General features: G+C 35.6%; 1 protein-coding gene and 1 long non-coding RNA gene across 3 annotated transcripts in view; one reads left to right on the top strand and one right to left on the bottom strand.

The window, feature by feature from the left end:
• The first annotated feature begins 3,619 nt into the window (after positions 1-3,619).
• LOC101897634 (proton-coupled zinc antiporter SLC30A2) overlaps positions 3,620-19,033 on the top strand; it is a 114,963-nt gene continuing 99,549 nt past the window's right edge. Inside the window, exon 1 of one of the 2 annotated variants that reach the window (XM_020036720.2) lies at positions 3,620-3,761. In XM_020036720.2, coding sequence (XP_019892279.2) covers positions 3,751-3,761 — 11 coding nt within the window. In that variant the 5' untranslated portion in view covers positions 3,620-3,750. Of the gene's footprint in view, positions 3,762-6,509; positions 7,037-19,033 lie in introns of those variants that run through there. The other variant, XM_011294198.3, reaches the window with a different exon arrangement.
• On the bottom strand, positions 15,858-16,542 carry LOC131803675 (uncharacterized). The gene is made up of 2 exons (XR_009342726.1): positions 16,336-16,542; positions 15,858-16,034 (listed from the first exon to the last, which is right to left on the bottom strand). It is a non-coding gene; the product is annotated as an uncharacterized LOC131803675 (long non-coding RNA).

Consider the following 19,033-nt stretch of genomic DNA (forward strand, 5'->3'; position numbering starts at 1 on the left):
TTATTTTTCTTTATCTTTAACGATTCATTTCAATTGTTTTTCTATCATGAATTTGGTCCAAGATCATTTATACAGCCTATTGATACAAAAACAGTAGAAATAATATTTTAGCACTCATTTCTTGATGATTTAAAAGAACAGCTCTGCTTTAAGGCGTACTTAACAATTGTTCATTTTAATGGAAACGCCATACTATATAAAAATACTAAATAGTATCCTTTTACTGCAAATGTTTGTATTTATGTTATAATATATAACGTTTCTTTCTAGTTTAAAACATTTGGAGAGAGCCTAAAAGTATGCTATGTCATAAAATAGTTAGAGAATCGCACCACAGATGATGTATTCAAAAATAAAGGTTTTTGGCTTGACATTGCGAGCTTTTTTACAAAAGCTAACATTTTTGCTAAATAGAATTTAACAAGGTTCACTTTTAAGAAGTAAACTTTTAAAAGTATTTTCTACTTTTTACCAGGGCTAAAAGCTTTAGCGATGCCATTAACGCCCACAAGGTGAAATATTTTATTACTTAAAACATATAATTTAGTTTAGTTAAAGCTAAAAGATAAGATTGTTAGTAAATTATGGAACTCGAATAAGATGATGAGATAGTTGGCAACTATGTATCGTGAATTCCATAGTGGAAATTATAACAATTGAAGCTGTGTGTAGATGTCGCGGTGTAGGAACAAAAATAGGTTGCTGGATACAAAGAAATACAGGGTGAGATGAAAAAATTGCAATCAACTTCAGACTGCTGCCATTTCTAAGCCACTCGTCCGACAGCTGTTAAAAGAATCCCAGTGACAGCTCATTATATTGTTTACAAGCGTACAAAAACATTTTGGTGTGAATTTTCCAGGAAAAAAAGTTATTTGTGATGGAATTCAAGCCTGATAGTGTGGTTTCCTTATATTAGGCTGGTTTTCTCCTATTAATCGACCCTTCACCATACATAGCATGGAGGGTATATTAAGTTCGCCATTCCGTTTGTAACTCATTGAAATAATAATTTTAGACCCAACAAAGTGTTTATATTTTAGATGATGTAGCCTGTCCCTCCATTCGTCTGTTGTAATCACCAAACGAATAAAGGTAGGGAGCTAAAATTTTGCACCGACCTGTCTTTTGCCTGCTGGCAGGTCAAGATGGGCCATTTCAGTCAACGATATCGGGGCTTACAATAATAATGATTTTAACCACATATTTCAATGGAATTATCTGATTTTCTACACAAGTAGTTCTTCGTGACTACTTTACTCCCTGAAAATGAATTGTCTATATAGGTCTTCGATATCGTATATCTCCAATATAAATGTACCTCCCGATATTCGGTATTTTGATGATTTTAGCCACATTTTAAAATGGAATCATCTGAAATTCTACAGAAGGACTTCTCTGTGAGTACTTTACCCCCTGAAAGAGAATTGTCTCTATAGGTCCACGATATTGTTTATCCTCCATAAAACTTAACTCCCGATATTGGGTATTTTGGTGAATTTGGCCACATTTTTTAATTTAATAGTCTGAGTACTCGGAGTTCCCTCCAAGTACTTTATCCCCTGGAAGGGAATTGTCTATTAAGGCCTACGTTTATTCGTTATTTCCAAAATAATTCGCGCATTATTCACCAAATTCACGTCAAATTTCGTATTCGTAATGGGTACTACAACCTATGACGGATAATTGTCAATGCAGGTCCATGTCTTAGTGTAGCCCCCATTAAACGGTACCTCCCTTTATTCGGTATTGTGATAATATTACCGACATTATACAGCGGAATTGTTTCGCATTTCGTATTTGAAGTTCGGAATAGTTACTACAGCCTTTGACAAAAAATTACTTATCCAGCACCACGTCTTCGTATAGCCACCAAATAAGTGTTAATTTAAGCGGTATTTTTCGACGGAGTTTGTGTTAAAATTTTTCATGTTCCTTCCGAACGGTGGAGGGTATAAAAAGTTCTGCCCGGCCGAACTTAGCTACTACTTAATAAAAATAAATAAAATAATAATATTTTGTTGTTGTAAAATGGTCTGGCTTTATCCCTTTATTGTTACCATCGTTCTCCACTAATAAACAAACGTTGTTTTTATAAAAACAACAATAAAGGGATAAAGCCAGACCATTTTGCAACAACAAAATACTACGGTATCCCGAACAAACAAGGCACGGTCGACGAAGGGGTTTTTGTTGTAACAGACAAAACCAACTTACATGGTTATGCTACTTCGTTCAGGCTAAACGAAAGCATAACAAGTGGAGAAAGTTGTAAATGTTTATAAGTGCGGTTGTAAGATTTAGAAGACTTTCCAAGAGAATTTTAGTTTTATTTAATTCTTTGGTTCCTCTTCTATTGAGCTTACGATCTCGTCACTTGGGTAAAAAATGTTTTTTGTCATATAAGTTATTTTTAAAATAACTTCTGGAGAGAATATCCCAGACAAAAACAAGGGAACTGATGAGGATTGGTGGCTCTTTCCGAAACCTAGGTATTCCCTGCCTTACCCCTGGTAAACATTACCATTGTTCTCCACTAATAAACAAACGTTGTTTTTATAAAAACAACAATAAAGGGATAAAGCCAGACCATTTTGCAACACCAAAATACTACGGTATCCCGAACAAACAAGCCACACTGTTCTAAAATAATAATAAATAATAATAATAAAAATTATGAAAAATATCTCTTTACATATGACTCTAACAAGAAGCGCAATCGGCCTTAAAATGGAGGACCTTTAAATTATATATTGCTCATTTACTGAAAGAGTGGCATAACTCCATAAGGGTGTTTCGGCCAATTTTGGTTGTTCCCAATACTAAACGGTATTTTCCGTAGAAAGTAGCTGTAATTTGACGTTTTGAAATTTTAATAGGCAGAAGGCTTTTTCGAAAGAATTCCCTTGTTCAGTTCCAGGTTTTGGAATAGCTGCCGTATATCGCCGGGCCTTTGTTTATTTTGAAGTCCTAGTTACATGTTCATAGTGCATGAAGAAATGTTTTTGTTTTCACAACTGTGAGTTCCAATTATTAATTAAAATAAATGTTTGACAGAACAGCAGATATTATGTTAGTAGAAATAATGGGATGTGTGAAATATCTAAGGAAATGGAAGCTTATTTTGGATTTTATAATCGTTTTGGTTTTTTAAAACTTTGACCCTTTGAAGGTACTAGACACACTTTCAAACGGCATAAAGAAAGGTTTTGGTGTTCAAAACTGTGATTTCGAATTATTAACATAAACCTAAAATAAATGCTTGACAAAAGGAAGCGAAACATATCTACTCCACTATAATAAATGCGTTTCCGGTTCCTTAACAGAAATATGCATGTTAATTACAATATCTTTATTATTTGTAATCCCATCTTATCTCATTTCATCTTTGGCAGATGACGTATGTACATACACATAGTATGACATATTTGATAACTTGTTATAAAATACAATATTCATTTCTTCACTTTAAATTGGAAAAACGTGGTGCTGCGTTTTATCTGAAACCAAACAGATAAAAGTTGACAAAAAACAGAGTTTTAACGATTGTTTACTGACATTGGTGTCGTTCGCTATTATTTTGATGATATTGTGATGTGTAGGAATTCCTTTTTCTTATATATATACCTAAGAACGTGGGCTAATTGAGTTTAATACGTTTGCCGGAAGACAAGATACATTATTTCAATCTTCATTTAAATAAGTTTTGCATTAGTTCCATACGACGATCAGAAATAAAAATATACTAAAATGTATTCCAGGTAAAAAAATTGTGGATTTTCATGATACTCGAAGACAGTTTGTCTCTTCAGTGCAGATTGAGAATAAATATGTGAAAATATAAGATACTAATTAAAGGACTATATAAACAATAAAAAGAGAATATTCAGCAAATATTGTTTATGTGCGTACAAAAATAAACATAAAGAAAATAATAAATAAGCACCACTTATACCTATAAAGGACAATTTGAAAGGAAAGTCGAGACGTTAATATCGTCCAGACCTTTGTTAATTAAAACAATATTTGAAATTGATGCAGTGTTTTAATTAAATATATTTTTGGAACTAAACACGAAGATTTTTATACCTTTACAACTTGGTATAGAAAATCACGTTATTTTGGTTGGAAATTTGTTGAAATCTAAAAGGAAATCAAATATTCTACAACTAAAATTTATTAAAATGATATATCTAAGTTGGGGAAAAATTTGAGATAACAATTAAAAATACTGAAAAGAGAAAAGAGGGTGAGATGAAAAAACTGCAACCAACTTCCGACTTATGTCTTTTCATAGCCACTCGTCCGATAGCTGTTAAAAAGCGTTTTGGTGGGAATTTTCCAGAAAAAAATTATTCGTGATGGAATTCAAGCGCGATAGGGAGATTTATTTATATTTGGCTGGAAAACCACAAGCGGTTATCATTAGAGCACTCCAGCATTTAAATGTGAATAAATCTTTTTTGTCTCGTACAATCGCCCGTTACCGTGATACTGGTAGCGTATCCCGACGTCAAGGAAGTGGACGGAAGAAAACAGCAACATCAGCAGAAATGGTTCTAAAAGTAAAGAAGCGACTTGATGGAGTGGCCGAAAAATGGCTCATGAGTTGCACATATCGCAATATTCCATTCGCAAATATTGAAAAATGAGCTCGGGGTAGAGCCATTGAAATTTCAAATACTGCAAGAACTTACACCACAACTGAAAAAAAATAGACTCAAAAGAGCTAAAGATTTGCTTCGCTTGGCCGAAAGTGTTGAACTGGAGAATTTGATTTTCTCCGATGAGAAAATATTAGTTTTCCAGCAGTTGGTAAACAAAATGATCGTGTTTATTTGCCAAAGAGGTCAGCTGAAAATGTGCACCTTCGGTTGGCCACCAGAACTCAAGCGCTGGCCATGGTGATGGTGTGGGCCGCCATAACAGCCGAATGTCGCTCTCCACTCGTATTAATCGACCGCGGCATCAGAATAAACGCCGAATATTATCGCGAAAATATTCTAAAGGGTGTATTAAAGCCTTGGGCACGCAAACATTTTGGCCGCAGACCTTGGACATTCCAACAGGACTCAGCACCATCGCACTCAGCACGAGCCACCCAAGAATGGTTATAAAATGAGATTCCTCGCTTCATTTCCAGCGCACAATGGCCACCAAAATCTCCGGATAGAAATCCGTTGGACTATTGTGCAGAGCAACATTCGTGTGGCGTTTGACGGTTTCATTTGCCGTTTGAAGGCCATAATTCGTGACAAAGGTGACCAATTCGAACAAATCTAAACTTATTCTAATATTTTATGATATTTCCGATATTTTTTGATTTTTTTCAACAACATTAAAAAAATGTAAAAACTATGGCGTTTTACTTTGTTGTATTTTTTATCTCACCCTGTACTTTGTGGGGTCAAACATAAGTATAAAATCCGGTTCGGTTTGGTATACGTAGGTCGAGTTTCGAATGTTCGACTTATGGTTTTGAAAAGTCTATAAGTTGAAGTCCAATTTAACCTATGGTAAAAATTGCAAAATTGACTTTTTGCAATTGATTTTGGATTTTGAGGTCATAGATCTGTGTTCAGCATTTCATATATTAAAGTGTTTTTGTTTTAATATTCTATTTTTGTGAATTTTTTATACTCTATTTGGCAAACTACCACTCACTTTAATTTATTGATTGGACAACATTGAATATATTTATATTTAATATTTATATATCATAGTTAATGATTTTGCTTTTTGGCTTGTATTAAAACAAGAAGATAAACAAATTTCTTGAATGAAAAAGTTTGATTGAAAAAGGTGTTCTTCTATTTAAAAGTGTACACAGTCTCTTACTCTTCTCTCTTTTATCCAAAGGTCTAATTCTATTACAACATTCTTTTGTTGTCTGGATTCAGAATATGTAGATATGTGTAAATGAAATTAAAAATGCATAATTTAAAATAAATATGTATGTAAGATCTTACTTAGGCTTTTGGAGATAAGATAGGAAAAATGCTGCTCGGATGATATCATACATTTCAAGTGATTGGGCACCTCCATTCCTTACATCTTTCCATGTCACTGCATGTTTTTTTTCTCATTTAACCTCCGTTTCATTGCTTTGTTTTTTGTTATTGTATGTATAATTTTATATTTTGATTTGTTTGTTTTTCTTCTGATTACTTTCGTCCCGTTCAGGGTGCTGATGAGACAAATCACTTGTATTAGCTTTGCACCTCTCACCACAATTACACACTCTCTCTCTGTCTCTCTTTACATGATACTTCTTGTTATTCGGACGTGTGGATAAACAAACAACTTCGTTGATTTACGATGCTGCCGTTGTAATCACTATCTCTCAGCAGCCAGGCCAGACCGTTTAGTTGGTTCTTTATTCTTATCTTTGACTAATTCCTCTTCGTTATAATTATTGTTGTTATTGTGATTTTATTGTTGGACTGTGTTTTTTTTCATAGACCTTTATGAAAGGCAGACAACTCGGAAACTCTGGAGAACTTGTCAACACATGAAAGAAATCCTCAGTCTTCGAAAGTCATTCAAACGGAATCTGTTATCGTAGCACTGCTCTCAACTGCAGTCTCCCTCCAGTTCATACGCTGTTTTTTTCCAAGTCAGTCAAATTGTGATTCTCGTGGTGAAAGGAGAACATATTAAATATCAAAAAAAGCAACAGAACAAAAAAAGAAAGTAATTCTAATGTCAAGAAAATCACCCAGCCCTCTCAGAAATTTGAGCATTTGTTGATCTTTGTTTACTCGTGACTTTTTGTGAGAGATACGCGCGTTACCAAGAAAATTGTGGTGAACTTCTTGTTGGTGTCGTGTGCTAAAATTCTTTTGCTTTTTGTTCTCCACATGTGCTGTTAATTGATGCGTTTTGTTTTTGTCTTAAGTGAAAGTTCGTAAATCGAGAGATTATTCGTAATTAATTTAGTGTTATCGTGGAATTTAACGAAATTTGATATTGTCCTGAAATTTTTGAACATAAAATAAGTCATCATGTCAAAGAAGGAGAATACACCAATTGTAATGTAAGTACTTTTTCAAAGTTGAATGAACTTGTATGCATGACCTTGCTTGTATGTCCAAAAAATACTTTTCGCAGACCACACAGGCACTTCAGGTATAATTGCAAAGGGGTTGTCAATCATTTTTGAATTACGTGGAAGAAAAACTCACAGGGAAGAAAAGAAAGATAAAGATATTAAAATTATCGGGTTGAAGCATTTTAACAAAAAGTAGCTATCATTTTGCAGACAAATGTGCGAAGTTTGGAGAATATCGGATAATTTTACTATTTTTAAAAAACGAATACTTTTCTTATTTTCGAATATTAGGAACTTTTTTGGGGAAGGTACCAATGGTAATGCATTTGTCTTAAGTATGGTCTAACTATTATGAAGTGTGAAGTTTCAATTAAATCTGACACCCTTTACGATTTTTTTTTTGATAATTATATATTTTTTTGGAATATTTTGAATTTTTGAGTGGGAGTTACTAGACGAAGTGGTCCAAATATGCCCTATATCTGGTGTTGACAGAAATAACTATGCTACTTCAAACTTACGTTTACCAAGTAAAAACTGACGAATATCGAAGAAGAGAAGGAACCGAGATCGACCCATATTTACTTTTGGGGATCTTCATAGAATCTCTTCACTGAGTCGATTTATGCATGTCAGTCCGTCTGTCCATGTATTTTTGTGAACAAAATTCAGGTCGCATTTATTATCCGATTAAGAAGAAATTTTCCAAACAATATTTTTTTTGGCCCAAGGCAATCCTATTGAAATTGGTGTGAATCGGTTCAAATTTAGATATAGCCCCCATATATACCTTCAACCGATTTCTGGTTAATTTTCACCAAATGGCCAATATCTGTCCAAATTACCTTGCACATCCGACCGAATTCAGTTTAGAACCAAGTACATCAAATTTGTAGAGAATCGTTTCGGATATAGCTATAGCTCTCATATATATGTACGTTTCATCCGATTTACGGTTTTAAGTCCCTCACATGCATAATATGCACTCCACAACAATAATCTCAGCTCAGAAATAAGTGTTTAAAATTTTGTCAAGATTGGTTAAGATTTCGATATAGCCCAAATGGACTTAATTTTGGCACTTCCGACAGAATTCAGCCTAAAAGTAAATTTTTGTAGAAAACCGTACAGATATAGAAATAGCTCCCATATATAAGTTTCATCCGATTTAGTGTTAATGTCCCTCACATGCGTAATATGCACTCCACAACAATGATATTTTATACCGGACATCAGATACTACTCGAAAATACCTCTGCCAAATTTTATCGAGATCCGTTCTGATTTTTATATAGCTTCGATATAAATCTTCATCCGATTTTACGGTAATTACTCACCATATATATAATATCCGCCCAAATTGAATAGATTTTTTCATATTCAACAAAATCTACCATTTGGTGAAACTAGGCCCGGTCATTAGTCAACCTTATTGACCAGCACAGCAATACAGCAATGCTATTTGGTTCATAGTTGGTATGATCTACTCCACATAAATTAATAAAAAAAATTTTTTGTTACAGAGCTCTACTTAATTCGCATGTTTTATAGTCGGCACCGCCCGACTTTTGACCTTTCCTTACGGGTTATTATTATTTTAATTTTTACTATTTCGGCTGATGTTACCCATTTTCGACCTAAATATAAGTTTTATATAAATAATAGAATTGAAGGTCTCCATATAATCTCAAATCTCTGTAATAAATCTTACGAAGTATAGCGCGAAATATTGGGGACGTTTTTGTGTGTAGTTAAGGTTATATATTTAATGGACCCTAAAAAAATTGTCTTGGAACTTTATGCCTTGTTTCCTCTTCAAAAATTTATTGATGACCAAGATCTTCAACTGAAACTTTCTACATACCAGTCCCAAGTATTAGAAAATGGATCCAGGATTAATCGGGATTCCACATAATTACTTAACAATTTATCTACTAACATAGTATTATTACAGGCGCTTTGGTGACGAAATTGGTAGTTTTTATTGTCCAGTATTTTTTTCGCATTCACTTTTCCACGGCTCCAAAGTTTTTGCTTTAAATTGTACTATTTTGTTGTTTTGGGAAATCTAAACTGTAACTATCAAATTGTATATCTGGGTCTGCCAGTAATCATCCTAGATTGACTGAAACTGAACGGCAACTACTTTGAATCGATAGTTCCCAATCGGTAATTCTTCTCAAGTCAAGTAAGATAGAGTTTTGGGATAGATCCTTGTTTTCTTTATTATCATTTGATGTTTCTCTCTGACAATATCCATATCTCTCTAATCACTCGAACACCATACCAACTTTTCCAATTGTCCTTTCCCAGGTCCTTTTCTGCAGTTAATTCATTGTCAATGCTTCAATATTTTCATTGTTAAACCTTCATTGATTTTTATTAATTCCTTGTGTCGCATGACCACAGACACCACAGCAGCCAACGCCTTCACCATTCATTGCAAACTATTCGAAGGATCCCTTCGATTCCCAGTGGTGGCCATCAGCAAATCACAATATAAATATTTTCATCATAACTTTAACCAAACTCCCGGCATTTGGAGTGACAAGGCTGCGTCGACTCCCTCTCCAAAGAATTTGATTACTACGCTGGCATACCCGCTTGTCCCTTCATTGTTGTCCCGTGTGTATGGGTGGGTTGTGCTGTGTGCACTCGCCGTCATCGTCTTTCAATTTATCGTAACTTTTGTCATCATAATTATGCGGTCTCTGAGGTTTGGGGTTGAGGTCGAGAGAAACGAAAGCACAGGATATCGGTTTGGCGCAGAGGCCAACTTTAGTGGGTGTAAATGGGTGGCGATGTGGTGTGCGGTGTGGTGCAGTAGGATGCCATGGAGCCACAACAATTTACCGATGCCATCAATACTGTCATCAATTGGCTTTGCAAGTGAAGGAGTGAGCGGACAAACGAGAGAGCGAGCGAGCGGGTGGGTGAGTGAGTGAGGGAGGGTGGTAAAGAGTTTTTGACTTGTTGGTTGTTGTCTGGCCAATACCGCGCTGCTTGTTTGACTTGTTTACTCGTTGATGAAATGAAAATTTGCCTTCATTTCTTCCTTCGTTTATTTTGGGTTTATTCAAAGTAGACGAAGACAATGACAACGCGAAACGTTGAAAGTGCAGTGCAGAACTGAGCCAAACCATTATGGTTGGCCATGTTAGTGGAGTTTTTGGTGGCACAACAGTTGTGGTAATCTGACGTTGCAACTGCAGTTGCTTGGAGGTCCTTCTTGTTGTTGTCTTTTAAATGTTATTTTGTAAATTAAGTCTGGTGTTTTAGTGTTTCAAACAGTTTAATAGTTGACTAAGTGTATATTCCCTCCCCTTTTGTATCCCAGAACCTCACTTGTTGTATTTATCTTATCTGGAGTTGTTTTTGTTTGTGTCGATTATGCGTCGCCCAATGCGCTTTGATTAACTTTTGGCATGCTTCATTCGTTGCCGTCGTTGTCAAAGTTCCAGGCAGCCCGTCAGCCAGCCAGCCATTGCCTTGTTCACTTTTGTTCAGTTGAAAATCCCCTGAATGTTGGATTATGTCAATCAAAAACGCTTAACAATTTCTCAAACTTTTTCAGCTGCTCTTTTTCTGCTACTCCCTATTCCTTGAGTTATTTGGCTGTCTTGACTGAAGACTAGTAGCTGTTGAAGTCCTTGTCCTTACGGAAACTTACTACACGTGATGTTTCCTTATTCCCAACTCTCTCTCTCTCTTACACACACACACTCGGAACAATGTTTAACTAGGAGTGATAGAGTTTCATTGTTACTTCCTCTGGATGGCTTAGAGTTTTTCCGTTCGTTGCTTTGTAAATTGATGTCACTTGCAAAGACCTACATCAGTACTGGGCCGACAATTAAAAATTATTCTTTTAAACGCATTTGAATGTGTGAATGAGAGAGGAACAGTGAAGTCAAATTGGTGTTTTTTTTTGTATACAATAAACAACTGGAGTCGGTTTGAAGAAACTGAGACGTTTTTGCCACAAAATAAGTTTTCATTTTTGGAAATTTTTGATAGAAATGCGTTCAGAAATTACAAAATTTAAGATTTAAAAAAAAAAAAACAAGATCTCCGTAATGGCAACATTTCTGTAAGTTAATTTTTGTTAGTTGGCACTCCAGATATGGTTTCGGTATATCTTTCTGTGTATGTCCCAGGACACGGCTAGAGAGGGCATATATCATTTGATACGGCCAAAACGTGTCTCATCGACATTAGACCCAAGGTCTCCTTACACCAAATCCGTTTCAGGACATTTGGAGTCGATCTAGCGATGTCCGTCCGTATGTCTGGCTGGCTGATGCGCTAGATAACTCTCAAAGGGGTTATTCGATTTGATCCAAACCTGGTACATCGTAATATTATTGTCAAACTTAGACCAAGTTCGGAGATGAGCAATATCGGTCCACTCCATCTCCCTCCCACACAACATGTCAAAAAGAAAGGATAATCCGATCAAAATGTGCAAATCCCAATATTTGCTTCAGTGCTATGTCAGACGTTAAAATGAACAATATAGGTCCACTCGATCAAGTACCTCCCCCACAAAGGGTCAAAATTTTGACTAATTATAAATCTAATAAAATGTGATGTAAGAGTCCGACTGTCTTCAAATTACGCACATTACAATATCTTTATTAATACCAGGTCTGGTGTGAAGATGAAATATATATGTCCACTCCTTCTGGTACCTCCCGCACAAGGGGTCAAAATTTTGAATAACCAAAAACGATCCTAGAATCTGTAATAAACATTCGGTTCTCATCAAATTACATACATCACAATATTTTTATTAACTCTAGATCCAGTGTGAAGATGGAATATATCTGTCCAGTCCTTCTGGTACCTCCTGCACAAGGGGTCAAAATTTTGAATATCCATGAAGCTCATAAAACACGATATTAACAACCGATTTCATTCAGACTTGGCACATCTCAATATTTCTACAAACACAAGATCTGTTATATAGATTCTAGAGATCGGGCCATTCCTTCTGGTTCCTACCACACAAAGGGTCATAGTTTTGAATAACCAAAATGATCATAATATCCGAAATATAATATTTTTATCAACCCAAGATCTGCTGTGGAGATGGGATATATCGGTCCACTTCTGGTACCTCCCCCCACTCCCAAAGGATCAAATTTTTGAGTGTCCATGAAGCTCATGAAACGGGAAATTAACATCCGATTCCTTTCAGACTTGGTACATCTCAATTTTTCCATCAACACAAGATCTGTTATAATGAAGGTAGAGATCGGACCATTTCTTCTGGTACTTCCCCCATATAGGGTTGAGGATTTTGAAATTCAAAACGCTCAAAGAAAGCAAAATAAGCATCAACCTCTCTTCAAATTTCACACATGCAGACATTTTTATTAGCACAAGATCTGTTGTGAAGATGATACATAACTGCTGTCATAACTTGCGAAACAAGTCGCGATTCTTTACAACTTACTATATCCGATAGGAATATGTAATTTTAAGATTTCGCATGAAATTGGATATAAATGTTCGATTTTCTTGTAATTTTGCCATACCTGTATGTGCCTTACCACATTATCCAAACATTTGCACATAGAAAAAATTTGTATAATAGGAAGTCGTTATAGTCCAAATCTGGCACGTTGTAATATTTATATCAGTCTTACAGTACGTTTATATATATGAGGGTTAACCCACTGGGTTTGGATTTAAATTGTCATATCCATTACTTTTATTTCAAATAAATCCAATCAAAGTAGGTTAACCCTACAAAAAATTCTAACGTAAACATGGCATTAGGTCAGATATAAATTGCTCAATATTGGCCAACTGCTTCGGAAGGGTCAGTAATTTAAATAATCATAACTCAAGGCAGGGGGTATACGGCAAAACCGACTGATACTATTTTATTTATTCTACTGTAATTCTTGGGCAATTTTGTACTTTTTTTAAATTCAAATTCCAAATCGCCTACATTTGGGACACTTACACTTTTTAAAATTTCTCCTAATATTGTACTAAATATTGCCTTGGACAAAAAGGCAGTTTACACAATTTGCCCCATTGTTGCTAAGAAATTGTTGTACAGTAGTTACCGCCCGCTGTTGTCACTCCCACACAATGGTTGCTTCGTTTTGTCGTAGCTTAATCCTTTCGTGAATATCACGCGCTTGGCATCAACACAAACTTTGTATCGGCTAGAAGGAAATAAAAAGAAAACATTGAAGAAAAATTATAATCAAACTTTTTTAGGCTTGTGTCTCTCACACACACACACACATCTTTCCTTTAATTTTCATTTCCCTTTGTTGCATTCTTCATCTCTCACTGGAGTGCAAAAAAAAAAAAGAAATAAAATAAACTTGACGTTAATTTTAATTAGCATACATTAGGGAGGTCAATCCCAGTTTTCTGCATCATAACTCCCTTCACCTCTCTCTCTCCTCTCTCTTTGTGTTGTATATTGCTGTTTTTGTTGGAATTAACAATATTACGTTGAATTGATAGACCAGATTACTACTGGCAAAACGGCGAGGGGGAATGTAAAGAAGAGAATTTGTATTATTTTATTCTGAGAGAAAAAAGATAGAATCGACTGGCTTCTTTTTGAGTTGGCTTCACAAAATCAGAAGGTATTCTTTGAAATAATCTCGCAGCGAATATTTGATGTCATATCAAGTTTATCATTTCGTTTGTAATCCTCCAAGTTATCATTCTAGATCTTGTTATCTATATTGAGTATTTGAACGGTTTGAGGTGGCAAAATGCTGCTTCTAATTAGTTCAAGGTTACGGATCTATATAGAATTTTACAGTAGGTGGCTTTGTGTTAAGTACTATATAGGGTGAGATAAAAAAATTACAACAAAGTAGAACGCCATAATTTTTACATTTTTTTAATTTTATTGAATGAAATGTCGAAAATAGCTTCAAATTTTAGAATAAGTTTAGATTTTTTCGAATTGGTTACCTTTGGCACGAATTATGACCATCAAACGGCCAATGAAACCGTCACACGCTGCCTGAATGTTGTTCTGCGGTATTTTGGCCCATTCCCGGCGAAGCGCTTGCTTGAGGTGATCGACACTTTGGTATTTTTTAGTCCCAACCTTGCTTTCCAAAATACTCCAGACACAATAGTTCAACGGATTGGTTTCCGGAAATTTTGGTGGCAATTGTGCGCTGGGAATGAAGCGAGGAACCTCATTTTGTAACAATTCTTGGATGACGCGGGCTGAGTGCGATGGTGCTGAGTCCTCTTGAAATGTCGAAGGTCTGCGGCCAAAATTTTTGCGTGCCCAAGGCTTTAATACACCTTCCAGAATATTTTCGCGTTGATATTCGGCACTTATTCTGATGCCGCGGTCGATTAATACGAGCGGAGAGCGACCATCGGTTGTTATGACGGCCTACACCATCACCATGGCCGGCGCTTGAGTTCTGGTGGCCACCTGAAGGTGTACATTTTAAGCTGACCTCTTTGGCAAGTAAACACGATCATTTTGATTGTTTACAAACTGCTGGACAACGAATATTTTCTCATCGAAGAAAACCAAATTCGGCAGTTCTCCACTTTCGGCAAAGCAACTCTTTAGCTCTTTTGAGTCTATTTTCTTTCTATTGCGGTGTAAGTTCTTGCAGTTTTTGGAATTTCAATGGCTTTACCCCGAGCTAGTTTTTCAATATTTGGCGAATGAAATATTGCGATATGTTCAGCTCACAAGCTGTTTTTCGGCCACTGCGACGCAGGTTTCGATCAAGTCACTTCTTTACTTTTCGAACCATTTCTGCTGATGTTGCTTCTTTCTTCCGTCCACTTACTCACGGTTACGAGCCATGGTACGAGACACAAAAGATTTATTCACATTGTAACAGCTGTCGGACGAGTGGCTTAGAAATGACATCAGTCTGAAATTGGATGTAGTTTTTCATCTCAACCTGTATATTTATTATAGGTGCAATGGTTCAATAGTTGGTACTTTTTCGTACGCTTTAAAGTCGTACAAGTTTTCCCTTATTTGACACATACAGCGACCGCATTCCAATTTCTAAATTTCTTTCTTCTATGGTCTAGGAATGGCCAGCCAGCCCTAATCATGACGGTTCAATGAGGGGTGTAGGGAATATTTAGAGTGTTCTTGCTTCCTACCATTTAACAATTGCGCTTGTTAATTTTAATAATTTTCATGGAATAATTTGGCTGACTTTCTTACATCTTTTTTTTTTTTTTTTGGTAGCAAGCTGCCGGTTAGTTAATGTGCATAGCTGGATGCATGCTGAACGTGTGTTCTTTAAGAAAAAGCCATAGTGCAATCCACGAAGTATTGAAGGCAACAAAGAAAAAAAAAATACTAAAAACTAATTTAAACTTTACATTAATCACAACAGCAATGACAGTGCCGAGCGTGCAGGCGTTTTTATTCTGTCGTTCCATCCTCAAAACAAAAATTGGGTGGGGTGGTGGCAATAAAAAGTTGGTGCTAAGATCTCAAATAACTTCTTTACTTCGGCTCTGGGCATGGTGCACATGACATTGTGTCGGCTGTGGAAATTTTCGGATCTGCAGTTTTGTATTTCGAAGAAAGTTTATTTGCATTTCTTGGCTGTTTTTAGATTAGCGTGGCTTGCTGCAGTCAAGTTGATGATGCCCGGGCAATTCTTATTATTTTGTTTGGTTTGGTTCGGTTTTGGCAACCGCCTGCCGCCTGCCTTTGTCCATCAATATGCAGCATTTTTGGATGGCTGAGTCCAGAAAAAAAAAACATTGCTACTGTATTTTAATGAACAGTTTTCGTCAACTTTTCATTTTGATAGAAACCGAGTTTCGGGGTTTTCCTCTTTTGCATTTTCTTGTGGTGCCAGTTTTGTATTGAGTTAGGTTTTTTTGTTGTTGGAATATGACTTAATTAGAAATCAGCTTAAGTTTTTTTTTACTTTGCCGTAGTTTCCAAAATAATCTTCATTTTTTTTTCGGAATGCTGAAATGTAGGAAAAACGAGCTGAAAGAGAGGATTAAGGCAATCAATGTCGATGGGCGGGGGCTGGAGAAAGAGCAAAAGTTATATTTGTGCAAATTTCAACTGAATATTAATGAAATATTGACTAATCTTCCTGGAAAGATTAACAAGTGACAGATGGAGAGATACACATAGAGAGGAAGTTTAAATTCGAAGGACACAAAATAAATGGAGGACATACAGCTCAGATGGTTAGGGAATTTTCAAATGGAGAACGTCCTTGTCAAATTTTAATTAAAACTAAAAAATGGCTGCGACATTTCATGTTTAGCTTCAAACTCACCTTAACTTGTGTGTCGTCCTTGCCTTGCTCTTTTCGAAAGCCCAATGCTCAAATCCACCATATAAACATGATAACACATTCGCGTTTGTCCTCCATTTCTTTTTTTCTCTGTTTTCAATTTCTTCCAAGTGTATATAGAGTTCAAAGTCTTTAAATCTGTAACCTAGAGGATTTACGATTCAAATGTGCCTGCAAACTCTCGACGAAAAGAGATCAAATAAAAATCCTTTTTCCAACACGAGCTCTGGCGGCGCAATAAACAAGCCGAATAGATGTGAGCAGGTTAATATTGGGGTGTATCGTGATTGCTGCGATAATTAATCAAAAGTGTTGAGGTAATTCAAGGGCGGCTGTAAGAAATAAAACAACATTCAAAAAGAAAATCGAAGGCTAGAATAGTAAAACTGAGGTATATGCTACCTTCTATCGATACGAGGAGAATTCCGATTCTTATTATAAGATATTCAATATTCATTGATGTTAGTATTTCTTTGAGAGATTTCGTTAAGAAATCTTCTATTGGTATTTAAGATAAGAGTCCGCGGTTACCACCTATTCACTGTGGTTACATTTTGGAATATCTATGTACATAACAAGTAAAAAAGTAGCACAATTCGGCAGGACCGAACTTTTTATACCCTCCGCCATTAGAAAGAAAATTGAAAAAATTCAAAAAAATCCGTCGAAAAAAACCAATCCCAATCCCAATGAAACCCCTTATATGCGGGCTATACGAAGACGTGGTGCTGGATAAGTATTTTTTTTGTCATAGGCTGTAGTAACGACTCCGAACTTCAAATACGAAGTTCGAAAAAAAAAATCCGATGAATAATGTCCCTACTATCATTAAAATACCGAATAAAGGGAGGTAGCGTTGTATGGGGGTTAAGGTTAAGACGTGGATCTACATAGACAATTTTCCGTCATAGGTTGTAGTACCCATTACGAACTTCAAATACGAAATTTGACGCAATTCCCATGATTTTGTGTTTGGTTGAACGGATTGATATGAACATTTCAAATATTGGTAATTGGGTCACTGCTGGCGGGTATGGGACAAAATAAAAAGTTGCAGTTGAAAATTATTCAGCAAGCGTACATAAAGTACTAAATTTGGCCATGCGTTAATGGATACTGCTTGAAATTTGGCATTAGAATCTCTTTTAGTGTGTAGGTTTGAGGTTTGGGTGTGGTACTAAAAAAGTACTAAATGGTACTAAAATTTGTCATTAGAATCAACTTTTGTGCGGTATGGTTGATACATGGTGGGGGGTTTGAAAATACGTACTAAAAAGTACAAAATAGTATCCCCTTTAGAATTTGGAGAGGGAATAGCTCTGGAAATCTGACATTTGGAGTGAGAGTCTTTGATGTTGTGTAGGATTGACAAACTAAAGGTTTTTCAAAATTCTAACAATAAATGTACCAAAAGTACTAAAATGCACTAAATGTGGTATCATTTGTAATTATATGAACAGATAGTGGTAAAATCTTAAAATTTTATATGGATTTCACTGTTAGTGTTTGTGGTTAAATATGAAGGTGTTTTTGGAAACATGTCATATATTTGTACGAAAAGTACTAAATTGTATTAAATTTGGTATTGGGTTAAGGGATAAGACTGGAATCCCCAAATGTGATATTGAGGTCTCTGTTGGTATCAGGACTTGAGATATAGAGGTGGTTTTGTACGAAAAGTACTAAATTTGGTATTGGTTGAAGAAAAAGCGATGAATTCCTGAAGTTTGTTATAGATGTCGCTGTTGGTGTCTGTGGTTAAGATATGAAGGTGGTTTTGGAAATTTGTCTTATGTTCGTACGAAAAGTACTAAATTGTATTAAACTTGGTATTGGGTGAAGGGATAGGGCTGGAATTCCGAAATTTGGTATGAAGGTATCAGGTGATATCTAGTGGTAGTTATGCGAATGCGTCTATGTCGATTTAACGATGCCCGTCTGTATGTCTGTCTGTTAAAATCACGATGCAGCCCACATTATTTGACGTCAAGCTTCAAAATTTGGTAGAACAATTTATATTTTGTCTAGGATGGTTGGTATTGAAAATGAGATATATCGGTCCACGTTTTGATATAGCCCCAAATGCAACGGTACCTCCCCATATTCTGTATTTTGATGATTTTTGCCAAATTTTTTAAGGGATTTGTTTAAAAATTTGTATTTGTAGTTCGCAATGTGTTCTAGATCTGGTAGCGGAACAGTACATACAAGTCAACGTTTTGGTATAGTTCCCATATATATTTTTAACAAAAAATTGGATGTGGGTCCATTGTGCAATGGTGTTACTAATACCTTCCTCGGTAAATTTTAAGATTCTGAAGAGTTTTTGGTGTAGAAGGTAAACATTTTTCTATAATTCTTTCCCAAAAAAGAAAAAACTTGAGTAATGTATAAAACCTTAAAAATCTTAAAATTTAGTACAATGTATGAAGATCTGAAAAAAATGTTGTCAGACTGAACAAATTGTGCATTTTGGAAACTAATAAGACCTAACCCGAACTGTTAAAACGAATCTAAAATTTTAAGGTGGGTTTTTCGCAGACGTAGTAGAAGGCACTTGCCAGTATTGCTATAAAAGTACGAAAAGTATTAATCCGAAATGGTACATATTTATTTAGTGAACGGTTGAGGGTAGAAGCCGAAAGGGCCACGGTTTTGTAAAATACTTTACTTCAAGAAT

Source organism: Musca domestica, unplaced genomic scaffold, assembly GCF_030504385.1.
Source record: "Musca domestica strain aabys unplaced genomic scaffold, Musca_domestica.polishedcontigs.V.1.1 32, whole genome shotgun sequence".
Classification (NCBI taxonomy): Eukaryota; Metazoa; Arthropoda; class Insecta; order Diptera; family Muscidae; genus Musca; species Musca domestica.